Source organism: Oncorhynchus gorbuscha, linkage group LG18, assembly GCF_021184085.1.
Source record: "Oncorhynchus gorbuscha isolate QuinsamMale2020 ecotype Even-year linkage group LG18, OgorEven_v1.0, whole genome shotgun sequence".
NCBI classification, from domain to species: domain Eukaryota; kingdom Metazoa; phylum Chordata; class Actinopteri; order Salmoniformes; family Salmonidae; genus Oncorhynchus; species Oncorhynchus gorbuscha.
Window position 1 is genome coordinate 49,618,131 of NC_060190.1, and position 27,229 is coordinate 49,645,359.

At 43.8% G+C, this 27,229-nt stretch overlaps 1 protein-coding gene and 1 long non-coding RNA gene across 4 annotated transcripts in view; one reads left to right on the forward strand and one right to left on the reverse strand.

Annotated features, from left to right (window-relative positions):
* The window catches only part of LOC124002414, a 24,479-nt gene extending 11,135 nt beyond the window's left edge, over positions 1-13,344 (forward strand). For both annotated transcript variants that reach the window (XR_006833019.1, XR_006833018.1), the window contains exon 4: positions 10,964-13,344. This is a non-coding gene — a long non-coding RNA (uncharacterized LOC124002414). The remainder of the gene's footprint in view (positions 1-10,963) is intronic.
* LOC124002412 (cyclin-dependent kinase 18-like) overlaps positions 1-27,229 on the reverse strand; it is a 62,304-nt gene that overhangs the window by 9,184 nt on the left and 25,891 nt on the right. Inside the window, exons 2-6 of one of the 2 annotated variants that reach the window (XM_046309778.1) lie at positions 21,603-21,738; positions 10,956-11,104; positions 9,126-9,272; positions 6,814-6,870; positions 689-803 (exon numbers count right to left, since the gene is read on the reverse strand). In XM_046309778.1, coding sequence (XP_046165734.1) covers positions 689-803; positions 6,814-6,870; positions 9,126-9,272; positions 10,956-11,104; positions 21,603-21,711 — 577 coding nt within the window. In that variant the 5' untranslated portion in view covers positions 21,712-21,738. The remainder of the gene's footprint in view (positions 1-688; positions 804-6,813; positions 6,871-9,125; positions 9,273-10,955; positions 11,105-21,602; positions 21,739-27,229) is intronic. The other variant, XM_046309777.1, reaches the window with a different exon arrangement.

The following is a 27,229-nucleotide window of genomic DNA, read 5'->3' on the forward strand; positions in this document are numbered from 1 at the left end:
GTGAGAAGAGGTTAGGAGAGGTTTGATGGTTGTATTAGTCTCTCTAGATGGACATGATGCCTCCCACAATGTACCAATGTTCCAGCATACACGTCTGTACTTAGACCGCCGTCAGTTTGGAAGAGAATAAAGGGTGGAGTTGGACACCAGAAAATCAGCCCAGAGCCCTGCCGTAAAGGTTTCCAGCAGCTAGCTAGATGGAGCTTGCCGAGGATATTTTCCATGAGTGTATTCTGCAAGCGAGTCGTTTGCATGCGCTATGACGTTAGTGTTACAAGCTTACAACCACTGACTGGCTGTGGATAAAACTAACCTAGCTATCTTCGTCCATATTGTCAAATCAAATCAAATTTTATTTGTCACATACACATGGTTAGCAGATGTTAATGCGAGTGTAGCGAAATGCTTGTGCTTCTAGTTCCGACAATGCAGTGATAACCAACAAGTAATCTAACTAACAATTCCAAAACTACGGTCTTATACACAGTGTATGGGGATACAGTAGGACAGACCACCTCTGTCATGTTTCCGAGGGGATTCTTTTTAAGCACCCACTCGTGATTTGTTGGGGGAGTTGTCTGTGTGAAGAGCGTCCTCCAAATCCAACATCATTCCCAGACCTACCACTGTAGCTCTAGGCCTGGGCATTTCCGAGACTATGGTTGTATAGGGTGCTGTGTGTTTTTACCTTCCCTGATAGCTGTACAGGGCGCTCCCTCCTCGTGCTCTAACCTAATCTCTTTCAGCGCCACCAGGTTTTCCGTCAATTTGCTCCGCCCCTTGAACACCGTGGCATATGTCCCCTACACAGGAACAGGAAGTAATTGAAATAGGAAACGGGAATAATTAGTTAATCACATCAGTTTTTTACATATACAATGGTCATCACTTTATGGCCATGCCAAATGTCTAACCCTGACTACTGAGCCTAACCCATAACCTTATCCCTAACCCTACCCCATAACCTTAACCCTACCCCAAAACCTTATCCCTACCACATAACCTTATCCCTACCCCATAACCTTATCCCTACCCCATAACCTTATCCCTATCCCATAACCTTATCCCTACCCCATAACCTTATCCCTACCCCATAACCTTATCCCTACCCCATAACCTTATCCCTACCCCATAACCTTATCCCTACCCCATAACCTTATCCCTAACACTAACCCTACCCCATAACTTTAACCCTACCCCTAACCTTATCCCTAACACTAACCCTACCCCATAGCATTAACCCTAACCCTACCCCATAACATTAACCCTACCATTAACCCTACCCCATAACCTTAACCCTACCCCATAACCTTAACCCTACCCCATAACCTTAACCCTACCCCATAACCTTAACCCTACCCCATAACCTTAACCCTACCCCATAACCTTAACCCTACCCCATAACCTTAACCCTACCCCATAACCTTAACCCTACCCCATAACCTTAACCCTACCATAACCCCCATAACCTTAACCCTACCCCATAACCTTAACCCTACCCCATAACCTTAACCCTACCCCATAACCTTAACCCTACCCCATAACCTTAACCCTACCCCATAACCTTATCCCTAACGCGAACCCTACCCCATAACCTTATCCCTACCCCATAACCTTATCCCTATCACTAACCCTACCCCGTAACCTTATCCCCAACACTAACCCTACCCCGTAACCTTATCCCCAACACTAACCCTACCCCGTAACCTTAGCCCTAACACTAACCCTACCCCGTAACCTTAGCCCTAACACGAACCCTACCCCGTAACCTTAGCCCTAACACGAAGCCTACCCCGTAACCTTAGCCCTAACACGAACCCTACCCCGTAACCTTAGCCCTAACACGAACCCTACCCCGTAACCTTAGCCCTAACACGAACCCTACCCCGTAACCTTAGCCCTAACACGAACCCTACCCCGTAACCTTAGCCCTAACACGAACCCTACCCCGTAACCTTAGCCCTAACACGAACCCTACCCCGTAACCTTAGCCCTAACACGAACCCTACCCCGTAACCTTAGCCCTAACACGAACCCTACCCCGTAACCTTAGCCCTAACACGAACCCTACCCCGTAACCTTAGCCCTAACACGAACCCTACCCCGTAACCTTAGCCCTAACACGAACCCTACCCCGTAACCTTAGCCCTAACACGAACCCTACCCCGTAACCTTAGCCCTAACACGAACCCTACCCCGTAACCTTAGCCCTAACACGAACCCTACCCCGTAACCTTAGCCCTAACACGAACCCTACCCCGTAACCTTAGCCCTAACACGAACCCTACCCCGTAACCTTAGCCCTAACACGTAAACCCTACCCCGTAACCTTAGCCCTAACACGAACCCTACCCCGTAACCTTAGCCCTAACACGAACCCTACCCCGTAACCTTAGCCCTAACACGAACCCTACCCCGTAACCTTAGCCCTAACACGAACCCTACCCCGTAACCTTAGCCCTAACACGAACCCTACCCCGTAACCTTAGCCCTAACACGAACCCTACCCCGTAACCTTAGCCCTAACACGAACCCTACCCCGTAACCTTAGCCCTAACACGAACCCTACCCCGTAACCTTAGCCCTAACTTATAAAGAAGGTTTGTTTGGCTACCAGGTATCTTTTGTCATTGCTGTCTCTTTTTTTGAAACACTGGCTTGTCTCATGGCAGGATGTAAGGTATTTTAAACATGACCACCTTGTTATGTAGATAAGCAGTCATAGTTGACCAGACACTAGTCCGGTTAGGACATGTGTTTACAGTAAACTAACCTCCGCCCCCTCGACCTAGACTGCATGCCATTCCAGAACACTGCTCCCACCCTGCTGTCTTCCATGTTCACTCCTCCACAGATCTGGCAGGACTGCATAGGTTTCAATATGACGCAATATGAAGGAAACTAAATAAAGGGATTGCTTACACCTATTCAGCTATTGTGAAACGGAGTGACTGAGGACAGGTAGAAGGGGACAACTTTCTGTTATGAGATGTAGCCCAGTTGTTGACCCTAATGACTGAGCATGACTAGGACAGATGTAGCCCAGTTGTTGACCCTAATGACTGAGCATGACTGGGACAGATGTAGCCCAGTTGTTGACCCTAATGACTGAGCATGACTAGGACAGATGTAGCTGTTGTTGACCCTAATGACTGAGCATGACTAGGACAGATGTAGCCCAGTTGTTGACCCTAATGACTGAGCATGACTGGGACAGATGTAGCCCAGTTGTTGACCGTAATGACTGAGCATGACTGGGACAGATGTAGCCCAGTTGTTGACCCTAATGACTGAGCATGACTGGGACAGATGTAGCCCAGTTGTTGACCCTAATGACTGAGCATGACTGGGACAGATGTAGCCCAGTTGTTGACCCTAATGACTGAGCATGACTGGGACAGATGTAGCCCAGTTGTTGACCGTAATGACTGAGCATGACTGGGACAGATGTAGCCCAGTTGTTGACCGTAATGACTGAGCATGACTGGGACAGATGTAGCCCAGTTGTTGACCCTAATGACTGAGCATGACTGGGACAGATGTAGCCCAGTTGTTGACCCTAATGACTGAGCATGACTAGGACAGATGTAGCCCAGTTGTTGACCGTAATGACTGAGCATGACTGGGACAGATGTAGCCCAGTTGTTGACCCTAATGACTGAGCATGACTGGGACAGATGTAGCTCAGTTGTTGACCCTAATGACTGAGCATGACTGGGACAGATGTAGCCCAGTTGTTGACCCTAATGACTGAGCATGACTGGGACAGATGTAGCCCAGTTGTTGACCCTAATGACTGAGCATGACTGGGACAGATGTAGCCCAGTTGTTGACCCTAATGACTGAGCATGACTGGGACAGATGTAGCCCAGTTGTTGACCCTAATGACCGAGCATGACTGGGACAGATGTAGCCCAGTTGTTGACCCTAATGACCGAGCATGACTGGGACAGATGTAGCCCAGTTGTTGACCCTAATGACCGAGCATGACTGGGACAGATGTAGCCCAGTTGTTGACCCTAATGACCGAGCATGACTGGGACAGATGTTGCCCAGTTGTTGACCCTAATGACCGAGCATGACTGGGACAGATGTTGCCCAGTTGTTGACCCTAATGACCGAGCATGACTGGGACAGATGTAGCCCAGTTGTTGACCCTAATGACCGAGCATGACTGGGACAGATGTAGCCCAGTTGTTGACCCTAATGACCGAGCATGACTGGGACAGATGTAGCCCAGTTGTTGACCCTAATGACCGAGCATGACTGGGACAGATGTAGCCCAGTTGTTGACCCTAATGACCGAGCATGACTGGGACAGATGTAGCCCAGTTGTTGACCCTAATGACCGAGCATGACTGGGACAGATGTAGCCCAGTTGTTGACCCTAATGACCGAGCATGACTGGGACAGATGTAGCCCAGTTGTTGACCCTAATGACCGAGCATGACTGGGACAGATGTTGCCCAGTTGTTGACCCTAATGACCGAGCATGACTGGGACAGATGTTGCCCAGTTGTTGACCCTAATGACCGAGCATGACTGGGACAGATGTTGCCCAGTTGTTGACCCTAATGACCGAGCATGACTGGGACAGATGTAGCCCAGTTGTTGACCCTAATGACCGAGCATGACTGGGACAGATGTAGCCCAGTTGTTGACCCTAATGACCGAGCATGACTGGGACAGATGTAGCCCAGTTGTTGACCCTAATGACCGAGCATGACTGGGACAGATGTAGCCCAGTTGTTGACCCTAATGACTGAGCATGACTGGGACAGATGTAGCCCAGTTGTTGACCCTAATGACTGAGCATGACTGGGACAGATGTAGCCCAGTTGTTGACCCTAATGACTGAGCATGACTGGGACAGATGTAGCCCAGTTGTTGACCCTAATGACTGAGCATGACTGGGACAGATGTAGCCCAGTTGTTGACCCTAATGACTGAGCATGACTGGGACAGATGTAGCCCAGTTGTTGACCCTAATGACTGAGCATGACTGGGACAGATGTAGCCCAGTTGTTGACCCTAATGACTGAGCATGACTGGGACAGATGTAGCCCAGTTGTTGACCCTAATGACTGAGCATGACTGGGACAGATGTAGCCCAGTTGTTGACCCTAATGACTGAGCATGACTGGGACAGATGTAGCCCAGTTGTTGACCCTAATGACTGAGCATGACTGGGACAGATGTAGCCCAGTTGTTGACCCTAATGACTGAGCATGACTGGGACAGATGTAGCCCAGTTGTTGACCCTAATGACTGAGCATGACTGGGACAGATGTAGCCCAGTTGTTGACCCTAATGACTGAGCATGACTGGGACAGATGTAGCCCAGTTGTTGACCCTAATGACTGAGCATGACTGGGACAGATGTAGCCCAGTTGTTGACCCTAATGACTGAGCATGACTGGGACAGATGAAGCCCAGTTGTTGACCCTAATGACTGAGCATGACTGGGACAGATGTAGCCCAGTTGTTGACCCTAATGACTGAGCATGACTGGGACAGATGTAGCCCAGTTGTTGACCCTAATGACTGAGCATGACTAGGACAGATGTAGCCTATTTAGTCTGACTGCTCCTCTGCACTAACAGTAACTCAGGGTTCATGAGTACAGTCTGAGACAACAGATAAGTAGCCACTGTGTGTGAGACTACACACACCAGTTCTATAAATCAATCTTATATTGCTATGTAGAACTAGGTATGCAGTAGGGGAGACCGGGGTTGGTTGGCACACGTTTTACTCTCGTGTAGTTCTCAGCACCAGTATATCTTACAAGACTCTTTTCAACATTATAGAAAGAAAGGCCTTGGGTTGAAATGGGGACCATTTTTATCCTCATCTTATTCCAACATGGAGTTATAAGCAATCAAACACACTCTGTACACTTGTGACAACCAGTGTGTGGTTGGTTGTCAGTGTTTGTTAGTAGCTTATTCCTTTTGGAACAGGAAAAGAAGCACTATAGCATACATAGTCTTAGAAATAGCCAAGCCTTTCTTTGATCAAACAATATTTCAAACATAATTCTACATTTTATGACGTGAGAACAACATATGACATTTTGAGTAGGTTTGTGTGGGTGTGTGTCAGAAACAATGTGTGCGGCAACAAACCCAGATGGAGCCGATTCCTCTGCCCAACGGATGTATACATGATGCATCGGGAAGATGCCGTTTAGACATCGTTTGCAAATTGGCAAGACGTCTCCGATGTATTTAGAATATCTACATTCTAAATTCTACATTGTTTATACGTCGGCCAGGCATCAACATTATTTTCTGGTGTCTCGGTGACGTCTCTGTGTAAACGCTCTCCATTCTACATATTCCCAAGACATGTTGATATGTCGGCCAAAAGTGTTTGTGTTTACTGGTAAGGGAGGTCTTTATAGCAACAGCACAAAAGAGCTTGGGATTTATTGTATACTGGCAGTGGCAATGTCCCCAATTAATATATGGTTATAATGGAGTTGGTAGGGACAACCAACCCCACGTTCCATGTGACAATTCCTCCCCAATGCTGGGATGGAGTCTTTCTGCTTTTCAACAAACATAATTTCATAGTTCTAAAGATTTATAAAGAACTTTATTTTACTTTCTCTTATGAAATACACAAATTCCTCTCATCTCAGGGGTTAAATAGAAGGTGAAAATCCACACACTGAATAGTTACACTGGGATTACCCACACACCTTTAGTTTCAACCATTCTAATTTCTCTGTATCCTGCACCTATTAAAACAGCTGGGTGTGTGCCTTAAACTGCAGCTGAAAGCACGTAACCATAGCGACATTCTTACCTCTCCCAGTTTTCCCAGTTTCACGTACGTCTCCAGCTTTCCAAAGCCAATGTCAGACTGTATGGAAAAATACACAAGGTAGCATAGAGTTATGCAACACCCAATTCCCCCTTTGTGAGAAAATAATTGCCCCCTTACGCTCAATAGCTGTTTGTGGCAAATTTTTGCCCACTCTTGCTTGCAGAACTGCTGTAGATCAGCAACATTTGTGAGTTTTCAAGCATAAGCTGCTCATTTCAAGTCCTGACACAATATCTCAATTGGGATTAGGTCTGGACTTTGACAGATGGCCTGACATTATCTTGTAGAATTCTCTGATACAGAGCAGAGTTCATGGTTCCTTATATTAAGGAAAGTCGTCCAGGTCCTGAGGCAGCAAAGCATCCCCAAACCATCATACTACCACCACTACGCTTGAATGCTGGTATGAGGGTCTTAGTGTAGAATTCAGTGTTTGGTTCTCGCCGGGCATAATGGGACCCATGCCGTCCAAAAAGTTGACTCAAGTTTGCCAAAAAGCACCTGGAAGCATCTGGATGATCAAGACTCTGACAATGTTTTCAAGACTCTGTTTTATGGACAGATTATTCAAACGTATAACCTTTTGGATGCCATGGGTCCCATTATGCCTGATGAAAACCAAACACTGCCTTCCACAGTAAGAACCTCATACCAACAGTCAAGCATGTTGGTCATGTGATAGTTTGGGGATGCTTTGTTGCCTCAGGACCAAGACGATCCAAAAGATACAATCAAGTCTACATGAAAATGGCTAAAAAGCAACACATTTGATGTTTTGGAATGGCCTAGTCCAAGTCCAGACCTAAACCTTCAACATCTCCATTGGGATTAGGTCTGGACTTGGACTAGGCCATTCTAAACCTTCAACATCTCCATTGGGATTAGAACGGCCTAGTCCAAGTCCAGACCTAATCCCAATGGAGATGTTGAAGGTTTAGAATGGCCTAGTCCAAGTCCACACCTAATCCCAATGGAGATGTTGAAGGTTTAGAATGGCCTAGTCCAAGTCCAGACCTAATCCCAATGGAGATGTTGAAGGTTTAGAACGGCCTAGTCCATGTCCACACCTAATCCCAATGGAGATGTTGAAGGTTTAGAATGGCCTAGTCCAAGTCCACACCTAATCCCAATGGAGATGTTGAAGGTTTAGAATGGCCTAGTCCAAGTCCAGACCTAATCCCAATGGAGATGTTGAAGGTTTAGAATGGCCTAGTCCAAGTCCAGACCTAATCCCAATGGAGATGTTGAAGGTTTAGAATGGCCTAGTCCAAGTCCAGACCTAATCCCAATGGAGATGTTGAAGGTTTAGAATGGCCTAGTCCAAGTCCAGACCTAATCCCAATGGAGATGTTGAAGGTTTAGAATGGCCTAGTCCAAGTCCAGACCTAATCCCAATGGAGATGTTGAAGGTTTAGAATGGCCTAGTCAAAATCCAGGCCTAATCCCAATTGAGATGTTGTGGGAGGACTTGAAATGAGCAGTTCATGATTAAAACCCCACAAAAGTCACTAGTTAAAGCAGTTCTGCACGGGGAGTGGGACAAAATCCCTCCACAGCGTCGTGAGAGACTGATCAACAGCTACAGGAAGCGTTTGGTTGCAGTCATTGCAGCTAAAGGTGGCACAACCAGTTATTGAGTGTAAGGGGGCAATTTACTTTTTCACACAGGGGAATTGGGTGTTGCATAACATTGTTTATCAATTAAATTAAATAAGTATGTCATTGTTGTGTTATTTGTTCACTCAGGTTCCTTTAATCTAATATTAGGTTTGGGTTGAAGCTCTAACATTCATTCCTGGTCTACTGACCAGGAAAGCCCGCTGGGACATGCGGCTGAGGGGTTTGATTTAGGGTATTAGGGTATGCGTGTATCAGGGTACTGCAGTATGGGTGTAAAGGGGTACAGGGTCCTGAACAGTGATGACTGTCACGACGTGTCTGAGTGGATTGATTTAGGGTGTTTAGGGGTATGGGTGTATTGCGGTATGGGTATATAGGGGTTTGAGGTATGTGATACTAACCAGTGAAGCCTGTAGTGACATGCAGCTGAGGGGTTTGGGTTAGGGTATTGTGGTATTAAAGCAGTTGTTCCCAACAAGGGGTACTAGGACCAGTTGGGGTACTTGGTCTATCCACAAGGGGTACTTGAAGACTCATGAGACCATAGGCCTACTGGTAAAATTCAAATGAGGGGGTTCTTCAGGGGTACTCCAGGCAGAGCAAAATTCACTTGGTAGTACAGTAACCGAAAAAAATTGGGAACAACTGTATTAGGGTATAGAGGTACTAACCAGTGAAGCCCGTCGGGACATGCGGCTGAGGGGTTTGCAGGGAGGAGAGTTGTTCTCATTCTCCATTTCTCTCTGCATCTGCAGCTTCTTGAGGATCTCTGGAGGCAGGCGGATGTCCATGGGCAGAGACATACGCTTACTCACATCCTGCAGAGAATCAATCAGTCATCCATATGCAACACTCACACAATCATTATTTGTGCAAATACACACATCATAAATGGGCAATATTCTCACATGACACATTGGACCAGAACAGGTTTATTATTGTTGTTATTGTTATTATTTATTCCTCCATCCACCACCCTCTTTGGAGGACTTTGTTTTACTAAAATACATGCTTTTTTTTACATACACATTGTTCATAACTTTCACATACATGGTACTTCTATACATGACACACAATATAGTTTGATCTACACATTAAATGGTATATGGTATTTTGGTATTTTCGGTCCTAACTATTACAGATCATGTGCTGTTAATCCAACCCCGCCTATCTCCGTAGCCCACCCCGCCTATCTCCGTAGCCCACCCTGCCTATCTCCGTAGCCCACCCTGCCTATCTCCGTAGCCCACCCTGCCTATCTCCGTAGCCCACCCTGCCTATCTCCGTAGCCCACCCCGCCTATCTCCGTAGCCCACCCCGCCTATCTCCGTAGCCCACCCCGCCTATCTCCGTAGCCCACCCCGCCTATCTCCGTAGCCCACCCCGCCTATCTCCGTAGCCCACCCCGCCTATCTCCGTAGCCCACCCCGCCTATCTCCGTAACCCATCCTTTCTCAATTTCCATGTGCCATATATTTTTCAACTGTGCTTCTGAACTCTGAACCTTTCTAATCTCATAGTATCCAAAGAGTATTGCTAACAGTATTATTATGTAATGCTAAATGATTGACTGACTTTCCAAATGGCCAACAGTGCTATTTGTAGGGTTAGTTTTAGGTTAATGTTGTGATGGGTTTTTACCCTGTAGAGGTATGGAGTGATTGTGTCTACTTGAAGCTTGGGATGATTAGACCATCATTAGTTTGAGAAAGTCATCTTCTGTTTGTGTTTCTATTCTGTCTGTGGTTCTGAATGCAGACCTGTCTTAATGTAGGACAAGACGAATCAATCCTCTTCTGTTAATCTGTTCTTCTACCCTATGACACAGTTTCTCCTGTGAGTGACTATCTATCTCACACTTCCCCCTCTGCACCACACTCTTGGAACTGTCTGAAATAAGGTGTTTGTGTGTATGTGAATTTCCCCAGGGTGTGTGTGTGTGTGTGTGTGTGTGTGCATGCACAAACACGTGTTTGTGACTGTCGCTCTTTGCAGTTATTTTTGTTGAAAAGTAAGATGGCTGAATTTTGGAACTAAAGGTGTCTGGCCCGGCGGGTTATGTGGAAAAGAAAGAACATTCAGACGATGGCTTGTAATTCCCTGTGGGCTGTGTAGCAGCTGCTGCTGCTCTGAGGCTGAGAGGAAGTTATGACCACTCCGTTTTGAGAGGGAGGAGAGGAACCCAGTCAGTAGTTCTTATATTATAAAGGTGTAATAACTGGTTTTGTAAATGAATGTCTTATGTGTAGCCCCTTCAAGTAAGGTTTGACCTACATTTGTACAGGCGGCTACATTTGTACAGGCGGCTACATTTGTACAGGCTACATTTGTACAGGCGGCTACATTTGATTTAGTGTCCCTCTCAGTATAGCAGTTCCTCTCGGATTGGAACCACTTTGGTGTTGTGAGCTAGACTATACTAATTGGCATGTCAATGTGAACTTTATCATTTCTAAACATTCCTATTTCTCCTTCTCCCCAACTCTCCCTCCCTGTCTCACCACCATAGAGAAGTGTCGGTGTGGTGCTTTGCTGCGGTACTGGAGCTGGGAGGGGGACTGTGCTCCGGGCGTGGCTGGCTCGGGGCTCACTGGACTGGGACTGGCCTCGGGGTGCAGCGACGGCAGGGTCAGGCTGTCTGGAGTCAGTGCTGCAGGTCAGACGGAGAGAGAGAACGCACTCTTTAGAGTTATGGAAAACATTTAAAACACAGATGCTGAGAAATACTCCATATTGTAGCCTTAAACACACAGGGACAGGCTTGCTTGAACATCCTCTCTTCAGTGTTGTACACAGCAGATTGAGTGGACAATTACACTTTACAAATAAAAAAGACACAGCACTCATTCAGACACTACACAAGGCTGCATCAGCGACAGTGTGGAAATATGTGCATGTGTTTCCAGTACTCTGAACAGCTTGTGTTTCAGCCTTGGTTTGATCCTGTGTGTGAATGGGTTGTTGGTCGAGCTGCTGTTGGATGTGTTTGGAGTGGATATGTCTGTTCCATGGCATCGACTGACACCTCGTGTGTGTGTGTGTGTGTGTGTGTGTGTGTGTGTGTGTGTGTGTGTGTGTGTGTGTGTGTGTGTGTGTGTGTGTGTGTGTGTGTGTGTGTGTGTGTGTGTGTGTGTGTGTGTGTGCGCGTGCGCACATCCGTATGTGTGTTCAGCCCACAACCTCTCGGGGTGTTTGATGTAGACTGCGGTGAGCTCTTTAACTCCGTGTTTCCATGGGGACACTGATTGTTAACAAAAGCGTGTGAGCATGTGGCTAAATGGAGGGAGATATCCTCTCTCTCTCAGAAGGCAAAGACATCAACTCAATGACTATTTAATGTAATTTCATTGAAATGAAGTGATAACAGCAGATCAAATCAATGTGTCACATGCGCTGAATACAACAGGTGTTTCACCTTACAGTGAAATGTTGACTTACAAGCCCTTAACCAACAATGCACTTAAGAAAAAATGTTAAGTAAAAAAAGAAGTTAAAAATAACATTCAAAGAGCAGCAGTAAAATAACAGTAGCCAGGCTATATACAGGGGGTACAGAGTCAGTGTGCGAGGGCACAGGTTAGTCGAGGATTGTTTCAACCAGTGTTTGCCCAGTGAGCTCTCGCTCTCTGTCTGTATCCCTCTCCGTCTACTTATTCTCTCTGACAGATACAGTATCACAGCCTGTTATTAGTGGAAATTAAAAAGCCCTGGCTACTCCTACACACACAGAGACTCACACAGAGACCATTTTTCGGTGTACATCCATGCAGGTGATGATGGAGATTTAGATGTTAGATTTGAGTTGAGCTAAAAGTTAGGAGGCAAGTAGCTCTCAGTGTTTAGAAAAATAAGGTGACAAAAACAGATGTGACAAAAGAGCGATAGAGATCAACGAAGGAGAGATAGGGGGAACTGGATGGAATGAAGTGGCAATAGATGAATGGTTCTAAGTTTGATTAATATTCCTGCTGTGAGTGGGCACACAGAGAGAGAGGGAGAGAGAGAGAAAGAAAGGGAGCCTGTTTGGCTCATCATTTAAATATCACAGTTACAGCAACCCTTTGATCTGTCTGCTCTTAATTGGGGCCAGGTCAGGTGAGACATGCACACACACAATGTTCTAGTCCCATCCTGTCTGTAGGAAACCCAATCATTGGAGAAGTGGACAAAGACATGAAGGGCTCTATTTCTTGCTGGCGTTAAGGCGGCTTTCGTGTCAAACGTATGTTAGTTTGCAATTTCATCACGTAAAAATGGGTGCACTGGCATTTTCCAGCCATAATGTTCGACAATTCACCTGTCTTCTATAATCTTCCAGCCATAATGCCATGTTCGGCAATTCACCTGTCTTCTATAATTTTCCAGCCATAATGTTCGGCAATTCACCTGTCTTCTATAATTTTCCAGCCATAATGCCATGTTCGGCAATTCACCTGTCTTATATCAGCTCGCTTGCGCTCAGATGGGAGGCCCACATGATTTTAGCCATGTAGGTCCCGTTTTGGACGTGATTAAAACCCCCTCCATGATGTAGGCTACGTGTCCATGCCCATCATGAAACGAGAGAGGAGTACCTCTGAATACCAGGGAACCTCGTATTTAGAAGTTATCTGAAAACCCATTTTTTACAGGTTACAGTTGTTTTCCATTTCAAACAGCAATGTGTGTCTTTTTATCCTGTCGATTAAATCATTACATTTTACATGTATTTGCTTGTTTTTCAGTTTAATTTTATTACATCCTATCTTATTGGGGCGGCAGGTATCCTAGTGGTTAGAGCATTGGACTAGTAACTGAAAGGTTGCTAGATTGAACCCACTGTTCTTAGGCTGTCATTGAAAATAAGAATGTGTTCTTAACTGACTGGTTAAATATATATGAAATGGTATGATTCACCTTCCTGGTTTTATGGTGACAACGTTGGATGCGTTGCACACATTCTGGAGATGTGTTTATGTGTAGGATTATCTTCATAAATGCTGTTCATGCTGTTCTGGTTAGTGTTTATTGTCTTATTTCACTGTAGAGCCTCTAGTCCCGCTCACTATACCTTATCCAACCTATTAGTTCCACCACCCACACATGTGATGACATCTCCTGGTTTCAATGATGTTTCTAGAGACAATATCTCTCTCATCATCACTCAATACCTAGGTTTACCTCCACTGTATTCACATCCTACCATAGCTTTGTCTGTACATTATACCTGGAAGCTATTTTATCACCCCCAGAAACCTCCTTTTACTCTCTGTTCCAGACGTTCTAGACGACCAATTCTTATTGCTTTTAGCCGCACCCTTATTCTACTCCTCCTCTGTTCCTCTGACGATGTAGAGGTGAATCCAGGCCCTGCAGTGCCTAGCTCCACTCCTACAAACCCAGGCGCTCTCTTTTGATGACTTCTGTAACCGTAATAGCCTTGGTTTCATGCATGTTAACATTAGAAGCCTCCTCCCTAATTTTATTTTATTCACTGCTTTAGCACACTCTGCCAACCCGGATGTTCTAGCTGTGTCTGAATCCTGGCTTAGGAAGACCACCAAAAATTCTGAAATTTTCATCCCAAACTACAACATTTTCAGACAAGATAGAACTGCCAAAGGGGGCGGTGTTCCAATCTACTGCAAAGATAGAACTCTGCAGGCTGTCCTACAATCCAGGTCTGTACCCAAACTATTTGAACTTCTACTTTTAAAAATCCACCTCTCTAAAAACAAGTCTCTCACCGTTGCCGCCTGCTATAGACTACCCTCTGCCCCCAGCTGTGCTCTGGACACCATATGTGAACTGATTGCTCCCGATCTATCTTCAGAGCTCGTGCTGCTAGGCGACCTAAACTGGAACATGCTTAACACTCCAGCCATCCTACAATCTAAGCGTAATGCCCTCAAACTCACACAAATTATCAATGAACCTACCAGGTACCTCCCCAAAGCCTTAAGCATGGGCACCCTCATAGATATCATCCTAACCAACATGCCCTCTAAATACACCTCTGCTGTCTTCAACCAAGATCTCAGCGATCACTGCCTCATTGCCTGCATCCGTAATGGGTCAGCGGTCAAACGACCTCCACTCATCACTGTCACGCTCCCTGAAACACTTCAGCGAGCAGGCCTTTCTAATCGACCTGGCCGGGGTATCCTGGAAGGATATGGATCTCATCCCGTCAGTAGAGGATGCCTGGATATTTTTTTTAAATGCCTTCCTAACCATCTCAATGGCCCATTCAAGAAATTTAGAACCAGGAACAGATATATCCCTTGGTTCTCCCCAGACCTGACTGCCCTTAACCAACACAAAAACATCCTATGGCGTTCTGCATTAGCATCGAACAGCCCCCGTGATATGCAGCTGTTCAGGGAAGCTAGAAACCATTATACACAGGCAGTTTGCTTCCTGCAAATTTGCTTCCTGCAAAACTAACTCAAAAAAGTTCTGGGACACTGTAAAGTCCATGGAGAATAAGAACACCTCCTCCCAGTTGCCCACTGCACTGAAGATAGGAAATACTGTCACACTGATAAATCCACTATAATTGAGAATTTCAATAAGCATTTTTTACTACGGCTGGCCATGCTTTCCACCTGGCTACTCCTACCCCGGTCAACAGCACTACACCCCCCACAGCAACTCGCCAAAGCCCTCCCCATTTCTCCTTCTCCCAAATCCAGTCAGCTGATGTTCTGAAAGAGCTGCAAAATCTGGACCCCTACAAATCAGCCGGGCTAGACAATCTGGACCCCTTCTTTCTAAAATTATCTGCCGAAATTGTTGCCACCCCTATTACTAGCCTGTTCAACCTCTCTTTCATGTCGTCTGAGATTCCCAAAGATTGGAAAGCAGCTGCGGTCATCCCCCTCTTCAAAGGGGGGGACACTCTTGACCCAAACTGCTACAGACCTATATCTATCCTACCCTGCCTTTCTAAGGTCTTCGAAAGCCAAGTCAACAAACAGATTACCGACCATTTTGAATCTCACCATACCTTCTCTGCTATGCAATCTGGTTTCAGAGCTGGTCATGGGTGCACCTCAGCCACGCTCAAGGTCCTAAATGATATCTTAACTGCCATCGATAAGAAACACTACTGTGCAGCCGTATTCATTGATCTGGCAAAGGCTTTCGACTGTCAATCACCACATGCTCATCGGCAGACTCGACAGCCTTGGTTTCTCAAATGATTGCCTCGCCTGGTACACCAACTACTTCTCTGATAGAGTTCAGTGTGTCAAATCGGAGGGTCTGCTGTCCGGACCTCTGGCAGTCTCTATGGGGGTGCCACAGGGTTCAATTCTTGGACCGACTCTCTTCTCTCTATACATCAATGATGTCGCTCTTGCTGCTGGTGAGTCTCTGATCCACCTCTACGCAGACGACACCATTCTGTATACTTCTGGCCCTTCTTTGGACACTGTGTTAACAACCCTCCAGGTAAGCTTCAATGCCATACAACTCTCCTTCCGTGGCCTCCAATTGCTCTTAAATACAAGTAAAACTAAATGCATGCTCTTCAACTGATCGCTGCCTGCACCATCTCCGTCACTAACTTTAAGCACCAACTGTCAGAGCAGCTCACAGATTACTGCACCTGTACATAGCCTACCTATAATTTAGCCCAAACAACTACCTCTTTCCCTACTGTATTTATTTTATTTATTTATTTATTTATTTTGCTCCTTAGCACCCCATTATTTTTATTTCTACTTTGCACATTCTTCCACTGCAAATCTACCATTCCAGTGTTTTACTTGCTATATTGTATTTACTTTGCCACCATGGCCTTTTTATGCCTTTACCTCCCTTATCTCACCTCATTTGCTCACATCGTATATAGACTGTTTATACTGTATTATTGACTGTATGTTTGTTTTACTCCATGTGTAACTCTGTGTCGAACTGCTTTGCTTTGCTTTATCTTGGCCAGGTCACAATTGTAAATGAGAACTAGTTCTCAACTTGCCTACCTGGTTAAATAAAGGTTAAATAAAAAAAATATATATATTCAAAAATAAAACTGGAAGCTGGTTGAGAGAATGCCAAGAGTGTGCAAAGCTGTCATCAAGGCAAAGGGTGGCTACTTTGAAGAATCTCAAATATATTTTGATTTAACATTTTTTTTGTTAATACATAATTCCATATGTGTTATTTCATAGTTTTGATGTCTTCACTATTATTCTACAATATAGAAAATGGTAAAAATAAAGAATAACCCTAGAATGAGTAGGTGTGTCCAAACTTTTGACTGGTGCTGCATGTTGGATCTTTTTCCAGCTACTGTGAAAAGTTTGGATGTGTGTAAAACCCTCCATAGTCTGCTGTGTTTTATTATTAATATTATAGAATTATGCGCCAATGCCAGCAAGTGCACTGAAAAATGTAATAGTGAAAATAGCTTCAAATATTTTGGACTCACCCCTGGACCTATAGTGCTACCGCCTGTGCTTAGATTTACTATTGCATTAGGTTTGTTAAAATGGAGCCCTTAGATTTACCACTGCATTAGGTTTGTTAAAATGGAGCCCTTAGATTTACCACTGCATTAGGTTTGTTAAAATGGAGCCCTTAGATTTACCACTGCATTAGGTTTGTTAAAATGGAGCCCTTAGATTTACCACTGCATTAGGTTTGTTAAAATGGAGCCCTTAGATTTACCACTGCATTAGGTTTGTTAAAATGGAGCCCTTAGATTTACCACTGCATTAGGTTTGTTAAAATGGAGCCCTTAGATTTACCACTGCACTAGGTTTGTTAAAATGGAGCCCTTAGATTTACCACTGCATTAGGTTTGTTAAAATGGAGCCCTTAGATTTACCACTGCATTAGGTTTGTTAAAATGGAGCCCTTAGATTTACCACTGCATTAGGTTTGTTAAAATGGAGCCTGAACTGTCTGCTGACTTTAGGTTCCTCACTACATGTGATTTCTAATGAAACTTATGGTTGTAGGCTACTAATATGTTTCTACGGCGTTGTAGGCTACTAATAGGTTTCTACGGCGTTGTAGGCTACTAATAGGTTTCTACGGAGTTGTAGGCTACTAATAGGTTTCTACGGAGTTGTAGGCTACGGAGTTGTAGGCTACTAATAGGTTTCAACGGAGTTGTAGGCTACTAATAGGTTTCTACGGCGTTGTAGGCTACTAATAGGTGGTTTCTACGGCCTTGTAGGCTACTAATAGGTTTCTACGGCCTTGTAGGCTACTAATAGGTGGTTTCTACGGCCTTGTAGGCTACTAATAGGTGGTTTCTACGGCCTTGTAGGCTACTAATAGGTGGTTTCTACGGCCTTGTAGGCTACTAATAGGTGGTTTCTACGGCCTTGTAGGCTACTAATAGGTGGTTTCTACGGCGTTGTAGGCTACTAATAGGTTTCTACGGAGTTGTAGGCTACTAATAGGTGGTTTCTACGGCCTTGTAGGTTTCTACGGCCTTGTAGGCTACTAATAGGTGGTTTCTACGGCCTTGTAGGCTACTAATAGGTGGTTTTCTACGGCCTTGTAGGCTACTAATAGGTGGTTTCTACGGCCTTGTAGGCTACTAATAGGTGGTTTCTCTACGGCCTTGTAGGCTACGGCCTTGTAGGCTACTAATAGGTGGTTTCTACGGCCTTGTAGGCTACTAATAGGTGGTTTTACGGCCTTGTAGGCTACTAATAGGTGGTTTCTACGGCCTTGTAGGCTACTAATAGGTGGTTTCTACGGCCTTGTAGGCTACTAATAGGTGGTTTCTACGGCCTTGTAGGCTACTAATAGGTGGTTTCTACGGCCTTGTAGGCTACTAATAGGTGGTTTCTACGGCCTTGTAGGCTACTAATAGGTGGTGGTTTAGGCTACTAATAGGCCTTGTAGGCTACTAATAGGTGGTTTCTACGGCCTTGTAGGCTACTAATAGGTGGTTTCTACGGCTTGTAGGCTACTAATAGGTTTCTACGGCCTTGTAGGCTACTAATAGGTGGTTTCTACGGCCTTGTAGGCTACTAATAGGTTTCTACGGCGTTGTAGGCTACTAATAGGTTTAGGCTACTAATAGGTGGTTTCTACGGCCTTGTAGGCTACTAATAGGTTTCGGCCTTGTAGGCTACTAATAGGTGGTTTCTACGGCCTTGTAGGCTACTAATAGGTGGTTTCTACGGCCTTGTAGGCTACTAATAGGTTATAGGTTTCTACGGCATTGTAGGCTACTAATAGGTTTCTACGGCGTTGTAGGCTACTAATAGGTTTCTACGGCGTTGTAGGCTACTAATAGGTTTCTACGGCGTTGTAGGCTACTAATAGGTTTCTATGGAGTTATAGGTTTCTACGGCATTGTAGGCTACTAATAGGTTTCTACGGCATTGTAGGCTACTAATAGGTTTCTACGGCGTTGTAGGCTACTAATAGGTTTCTACAGCGTTGTAGGCTACTAATAGGTTTCTACGGCGTTGTAGGCTACTAATAGGTTTCTACTGCATTGTAGGCTACTAATAGGTTTCTACAGCGTTGTAGGCTACTAATAGGTTTCTACGGAGTTATAGGTTTCTACGGCATTGTAGGCTACTAATAGGTTTCTACGGCATTGTAGGCTACTAATAGGTTTCTACGGCGTTGTAGGCTACTAATAGGTTTCTACGGCGTTGTAGGCTACTAATAGGTTTCTACGGCGTTGTAGGCTACTAATAGGTTTCTACGGCGTTGTAGGCTACTAATAGGTTTCTACGGCGTTGTAGGCTACTAATAGGTTTCTACATCCATTCTTCTCTGGCTGGCTCTGTTAAAAGTTAGTATGACAGTGATTGATGTAATCATCTGAACTGATTTGATTAGATTTATCTTTCCATCAGTACACTTGTTAGAATATCAAAAATGATGATTTAATTGAGAAGCTGCACTGGATATTAACTAGGTATTAGATTGACTTAAAGATTAGACTGGCAGTGGCAGGCGGGTGGCCTCCCTGGTACACACACACACACACACACACACACACACACACACACACACACACACACACACACACACACACACACACACACACACACACACACACACACACACACACACACACACACACACACACACACACACACACACACACACACACACACACACACACACACACACACACACACACACACACACACAGCTAGCCCTGCAGTAGTGGAGTGGTAATTGTGTTAGGCTTGTGTGCTAATCCAAACTGATTTGGGATGTCTCATTAGGTTAGCTGTAACACTGTAGATGTGCGGTGTGTGTGCATGTCTGAGATTGTTAGCCTGTGGGATATGAACCTGAATTAATCAGCCTAATTCAGGTGTGACTGACTTTTCTTTGTCATTTTAAGTTTGATGTAGCTGCTTACCAGCTGAGAAGGGCTACTGAAGGGGATATTATGTTGATAAAACCTCCCTAATGAACCTAGATGGTAATTCTGATCTGCGAGTTGATTGTGTTATTCTCTTTTTTTTGCAATGAATGTGACCACTGTAAAGACATCTCCTCTGATGTGATCAACGTATTGTGTGTTATGGTATTTAAGTGTCAGGGAATTGAATTGAACTATATTTTAACATAAAAAAAACATTATTTGAAGGTCTGTTGCTGATGTATCCCAACCTCATTAGGAGTTGAAAGGAACATCCAGAGAATGTGGTTAATCCTGGGACAAATGTGAGCCAAGTCTGTCTCCAAACATGGACAGACAGTTGGACAGCATTGCCCTGATTTCAAATCAAGGATTATTTTGACATTTTTGTTCAGTTATTGTCTGAAATAGGCTGTGATGGAAGAAGGGGTTGTGAAGGGCAGAATGTCTGGATTGACAGAGAGCCTATTAACACTTCTATCACTCACTCACTCAGACCTTGAGTTCTCTCTGCATCAGGCGGTACAGGACTCTCTGGGGTTAGATCACAGACACAGCTGCTTCCCCCAGACAGCTGATGACGGCTGGCATCACACAACGCTACATTCCCATCCATCCAGACCTATATTCTGAATCCCAGTGTGCTCCATGTTGTTCTTGTCTATAACTGTTCTGTAATCTTTCATGTACATGTATTTTATGTGGAACCCAGGAGTAGTAGCTGCTGCATATGTACCAGCTAATGAGGATCCTAATAAACTAAACTTCTGTACAAGGTTAGCTGCCTCAATAGTTAGAGAAGTAACTATGAGGTCAAGTGTTGCTGTGTCGTGTGCATGAGAAATGGTGAACAGCATGAGAAATGGTGAACAGCATGAGAAATGGCGAACAGCATGAGAAATGGCGAACAGCATGAGAAATGGCGAACAGCATGAGAAATGGCGAACAGCATGAGAAATGGCGAACAGCATGAGAAATGGCGAACAGCATGAGAAATGGCGAACAGCATGAGAAATGGCGAACAGCATGAGAAATGGCGAACAGCATGAGAAATGGTGAACAGCATGAGAAATGGCGAACAGCATGAGAAATGGTGAACAGCATGAGAAATGGTGAACAGCATGAACACCAAGAACACACTGTTTAAAAGGGTTTGAATTTCTTCTCAATTTGCTCTATTGGCATGACGTAAAAATGTACATTTTGTACATTTTGTACAAATGTACATATTGATATAATTAAAATATTAATAATCAATATTGTGAATATTGTTTTCTATCACTGCTGCAGGGCAGACTGGTGCTAGATTAGAGGATGGGTGTGAGCCAGTAGACCACAGCGAGGGAGATTTGCTTGTATAAATGTGTCTTGAACCCTGCTAATCAGCCTCGGCTCCTGGCATCCCCTATTACAATCTCACACCTCTTTCTCCTTCACATCTCCTCCATCTCTCAAATCAGAGCTTGTATAAATGTGTCTTAACCTCTTCTAACCCCCAGCCTTCCCTCAGCCCAGCCGGAAATCAGTGCTACTAATCAGGCTGTGGAGACTAAGTGGGGCTGGTACAGAGATGACTGGGCTTTTGGTGGTTTGATTATAAACGGATCCAAGAATGGCCTGATCCATGAATGAATGGAGGGAGTAATGTAAGATCTGGGATCAGGACTTTAAGCTTCCTGTGTCTAAATATAGTCCCAATACGCTGTGAAAGGGACTGGTCATTCCTTAGCAACGCTCATAGCAGCAAGACCCACTGGAGAGGATTGATGTGTCATTGGGCATTGTTGGGTAGAGTTAAAGGTCTTACCCTGAGTGTGTTGGATGTTGAGCTGGTTGATTTGCTCGGTGAACTCGTTCTCCTCTATGGTTTCGGTGCGAGGGACGGACAGAGAGAAACGTCGCTTAAAGTTCTTCATCTTGTTAATGTTGCAGTGGAGCAGTACCTGATGAAGAGAGCGCGAGACAGTCAGACAAGGCATACGTGTAGGGAAATGACTGGGTATTGAACCCTGTTTTTCTGTATTACTCCAAGCCATGTTAGCCCACTGAGGTAAAGCCAAAGCATTAGCCCAGGGAGCTACAACAAGTTTTCAGAACCAAAGCAAAGTTACTCAAACACCACCATGTCCTTTACTCTTTTACAGTAGAAAAGTCCAACTCTACAACCACATTTATATTGTAACGACCCTGGGTTTATAAGCGCGGAAATCGATCCTGCCGCACGAGCATGCGTTTGCGGCACAGTCGATAGCGCGCCGGACCTCAGGGTTGAGGGTTCGAGACCTGCTCCCTGCTGTTTCATTACAGTACAATTTCAACCACCACTAACCATAACCCCTTGGGTGAAAAAGAATAACGATTAGACTGTCTGAACAGAGGAAAGTGAATATGTAACTTTGTTGTTATTACTCCTGATATCTCCAGGAGTGGTAAGTATCATTTTTGTCTTCATCTGTTGTCTAGTACTGTCTTTTTGCTAGCTAGGGCCATCTACGGTAAAGGGAAACTTCACCACTAGACACTATTAGAGGGTGGGTCTACTTACATGATGATGAGGGTGTTTGACATAATTATGCACTAGAGGTCGACCGATTATGATTTTTCAACACCGATACCGATTATTGGCGGACCCAAAAAAAAGACGATACTGATTAATCGGCCGATTAAAAATAAATAAATAAATAAATAAAATAAAAATTAAAAAATGTATTTGTAATTATGACAATTACCACAATACTGAATGAACACTTAATTTAACTTAATATAATACATCAATAAAATCAATTTAGCTTCAAATAAATAATGAACATGTTCAATTTAGTTTAAATAATGAAAAAACAAAGTGGTGGAGAAGAAAGTAAGTACAATATTTGCAATGTAAGAAAGCCAACGTTTAAGTTCATTGCTCAGAACATGAGAACATATGAAAGTCGGTGGATCCTTTTAACATGAGTCTTCAATATTCCCAGGTAAGAAGTTTTAGGTTGTAGTTATTATAGGAATTATGTGACTATTTCTCTCTCTACCATTTGTATTTCATATACCTTTGACTATTGGATGTTCTTATAGGCACTTTAATATTGCCAGTGTAACAGTATAGCTTCCGTACCTCTCCTCGCTCCTACCTGGGCTCGAACCAGGAACACCGCGACAACAGCCACCCTTGAAGCAGCGTTACCCATGCAGAGCAAGGGGAATAACTACTCCCAGAGCGAGTGACGTTTGAAACGCTATTAGTGCGCACTCCGCTAACTAGCTAGCCATTTCACATCACATCATTACACCAGCCTAATCTCGGGAGTTGATAGGCTTGAAGTCATAAACAGCAGAGCTGCTGGCAAAATGCACGAAAGTGCTGTTTGAATTCATGCTTATGAGCATGCTGGTGCCTATCATCGCTCAGACTGCTCTATCATATCATAGACTTATAACATAATAACACACAGAAATGCAAGCCTTAGTTTCCGGATTCAACCATATTAATGACCTATTATCTTGAAAACAAGACGTTGATTCTTTCAGTGAAATACGGAACCGTTCCATATTTTATCTAACGGGTGGCATCCATCAGTCTAAATATTCATGTTACATTGCACAACCTTCAATGTTATGGCATAATTTCGTAAAATTCTGGCAAATTAGTTTGCAATGAGCCAGGCGGCCCAAACTGTTGCATATAGCCTGACTCTGCGTGCAATGAACGCAAGAGAAGTGACAATTTCCCTAGTTTAATATTTCCTGCTAGCCTGGATTTATTTTAGCTAAACTCTAAATAGAAAACAGTTGGTTTACCTCTGTGGTCGTTGGTTAACTAGCTAGCTAAAGGTTAGCTAACGTAACCTAATGAAGCTAATGTCAGCCAGCAAAGTTACAAATCACATTGCCAAAATATTAGCTGGCTCATTAAATGTCTATGCTTTGGAATGTCTTGTCAGTATATTCTGAAAGCTAGCTAGCTCTTTTCTGCTGCGCTGATGTCGGCTGATCGGATGCCTTCCTCTTTGAACCTCCACATGGCAGTCCTCCACAACCTGAAATCACTGAATTGTGGGTATTGAGATTTGCTTAGAAATACTTATTATTCCAAATTTGTATAACACATGATATGTTAGCCCTAAGAAGTTATTAATGTTAAGGTCCTTTTTTCAGAATTTCCTCCTGACTGACGTGCCCAAAATAAACTGCCTGTTACTCAGGCTCAGAAGCAAGGATATGCATATAATTGGTACCATTGGATAGAAAAGATGTTGACGTTTGTAGAAATGTTAAAATAAAGTATGAGACTATAACACAATTGATATGATAGGAGAAAATCCAAAGAAAAACCAACCAGATTTGTATTTTTGAGATCCCATGCTCGTACAATGAAAAGCTATGGGTCCTATGCAATTCCAGCTCCCAGATTGCAATTCCCATGGCTTCCACTAGATGTCAACAGTCTCTGTTCAAGGTTTCAGGCTTGTTTCTTCCCAAACGAGGAAGAATTTTGAGTTTTGGTACTGGGAGTCACAATTGGAAATCAGTCTGTGTGACTTGTTTTAAGAAGCAGTGCGGCTTGGTTGGGTTGTGTTTCGGAGGACGCATGACTTTCAACCTTCGTCTCTCCCGAGCCCGTACAGGAGTTGTAGTGATGAGACAAGATAGTAGCTACTAAACAATTGGATAACACGAAATTGAGGAGAAAAGGGAAAGAAAAAAAAATCACTTACCTTTTGAAAATCTTCCTCTGATATGCAATCCAAAAGGGTCCCAGCTACAACATGTTTTGTTAGATAAACTCCTTCTTTATATCCCAAAAAGTCTGTTTAGTTGGAGCCATCGATTTGAGTAATCCACTCTTTAAACATGCAGACAAAAGGAAGCCAAAAAGATACCACTAAACTTTGTTAATCTTAAGCCTACCCCTTACCTTTTAGAACATTCTGTTAAAAATCGCGCAACATTTCAGCGTCCTGCTACTCATGCCAGGAATATAGTATATGCATATGATTAGTATGTGTGGATAGAAAACACTCTGACGTTTCTAAAACTGGTTAAATCACGGCTGTGACTATAACAGAGCGTGTGTTTCATCGAAAAGCGCAACAAAAACTGATCACCGTGAAAAATATCCATTAGCCACTTGAATGTATTGTCTATGGGGAAGCAAATTACATGGGGCTGAGATTGCAAATTCTACAGCTTCCACATGATGTCGCCAGTCTTGTCAATTGCCTGGGCTTTGTTTCTTGGTCAAACGAGTAAGAGAGAGCCCATTACTTCCGGTCTCCGACAGGATGTTTTGGAGGAGAAATTTCCGAACATGATTTGAGGACGTGGAGCTATTCAATACACATCGCCCCGTGATCAATTTGATAGATTATTAACGTTTACTAATACCTAAAGTTGGATTACAAAAGTATTTCGAAGTGTTTTATGAGAGTTTATCGTCGACTTTAATTTTTTTAAATGACGTTGCGTTTTAAAACAGTGTTTTTCCTGGATCACACACTTTTCATAGATCGATATTTAGGGTATATATGGACCGATTTAATCGAAAAAAGACCCAATAGTGATGTTTATGGGACATCTAGGAGTGCCAACAAAGAAGATGGTCAAAGGTAATGAATGTTTTATATTTTGTTTACTTTTGAAAAGCTATCAGATAATAGCTTTTCATGCTTTCGCCGAAAAGCATTTTAAAAATTGGACTTGTTGGCTGGATTCACCACGAGTGTAGCTTTAATTCAATACCCTGCATGTGTGTTTTAATGAACGTTTGAGTTTTAACGAGTGCTATGGGCATTTAGCATAGCGCATTTCTATTTCCAGATGGCTTTGCATTTGCCAGATGGCTAGTTTTGATGCACGCCTGTCCCACTGGATGTCATAAGGTGAATGCACCGCTCTGGATAAGAGGTTAACAAATGTAAATGTAAATGCATCCAACCCAGAAGCCAGCCGCACCAATGTGTCGGAGGAAAAACCGTGCACGTGACAACCTTGGTTAGCGTGCACTACGCCCAGCCCGCCACAGGAGTTGCTGGTGCGCGATGAGTCAAAGATATCCCTTACCGGCCAAGCCTCCCTAACCCGGACGACACTTTAAAAAAATATTTATTTGAACTGCGCGCTCTCCAATTTCACCAGATGTCGACAGGTGTCCCGCTAGTGGGACGCCTAGCCTTAAGTGGACATATATTTGAAGGTGGAAGTTTAAATACACCTTAGCCAAATACATTTAAACTCAGTTTTTAACAATTTCTGACATTTAATCCAAGTAAAAATTCCCAGTCTTCGGTCAGTTAGGATCACCACTTTATTTTAAGAATATGAAATGTCAGAATAATAGCAGAGCGAATCATTTATTTCAGCTTTTCTTTCTTTCATCACATTCCCAGTGGGTCAGAAGTTTACATACACTCTAATAGTATTTGGTAGCATTGCTTTTAAATTGTTTAACTTAGGTCAAACGTTTCGGGTAGCCTTCCACAAGCTTCCCATAATAAGTTGGGTGAATTTTAGCCCATTCCTCCTGACAGACGTGGTGTAACTGAGCCAGGTTTGTAGGCCTCCTTGCTCGCACGTGCTTTTTCAGTTATGCCCACACATTTTCTATAGGATTGAGGTCAGGGCTTTGTGGTGGCCACTCCAATACCTTGACTTTGTTGTCCTTAAGCCATTTTGCCACAACTTTGGAAGTATGATTGGGGTCTATGTACATTTGGAAGACCCATTTGCAACCAAGCTTTAACCTCTTGCTCCTACCTGGCACGCAGGTGTCCCATCTAGAGCTCTGGAAATGCAAATGCGCTACGCTAAATGCTAATAGTATTAGTTAAAACTCAAACATTCATTAAAATACACATGCAGGGTACTGAATTAAAGCTACACTCGTTGTGAATCCAGGCAACAAGTCAGATTTTTAAAATGCTTTTCGGCAAAAGCATGAGAAGCTATTATCTGATAGCATGTAACACCCCAAAAGACCCGCAGGGGACGTAAACAAAATAATTAGCATAGTCGTCGCTACACAAACCGCACAAATAAAATATAAAACATTCATTACCTTTGACCATCTTCTTTGTTGGCACTCCTAGATGTCCCATAATCACTATTGGGTCTTTTTTCGATTAAATCGGTCCATATATAGCCTAGATGTCGATCTATGAAGACTGTGTGATAAACGGAAAAGAATAGCGTTTCATAATGTAACGTCATTTTTTTAAATTCAAAAAGTCGACAATAAACTTTCACAAAACACTTAGAAATACTTTTGTAATGCAACTTTAGGTATTAGTACACGTTAATAAGCGATAAAATTCATCAGGAGGCAATGTAAATTCTATGGGTGTCCGTCTCGAAAAAATGTCTGGAGAGAGCTCGACCAAAACATCCGGTCGGAGACCGGAGGGAATCGGTTCCCTTGATTCGGTTTGACCAAGAATCAAAGCC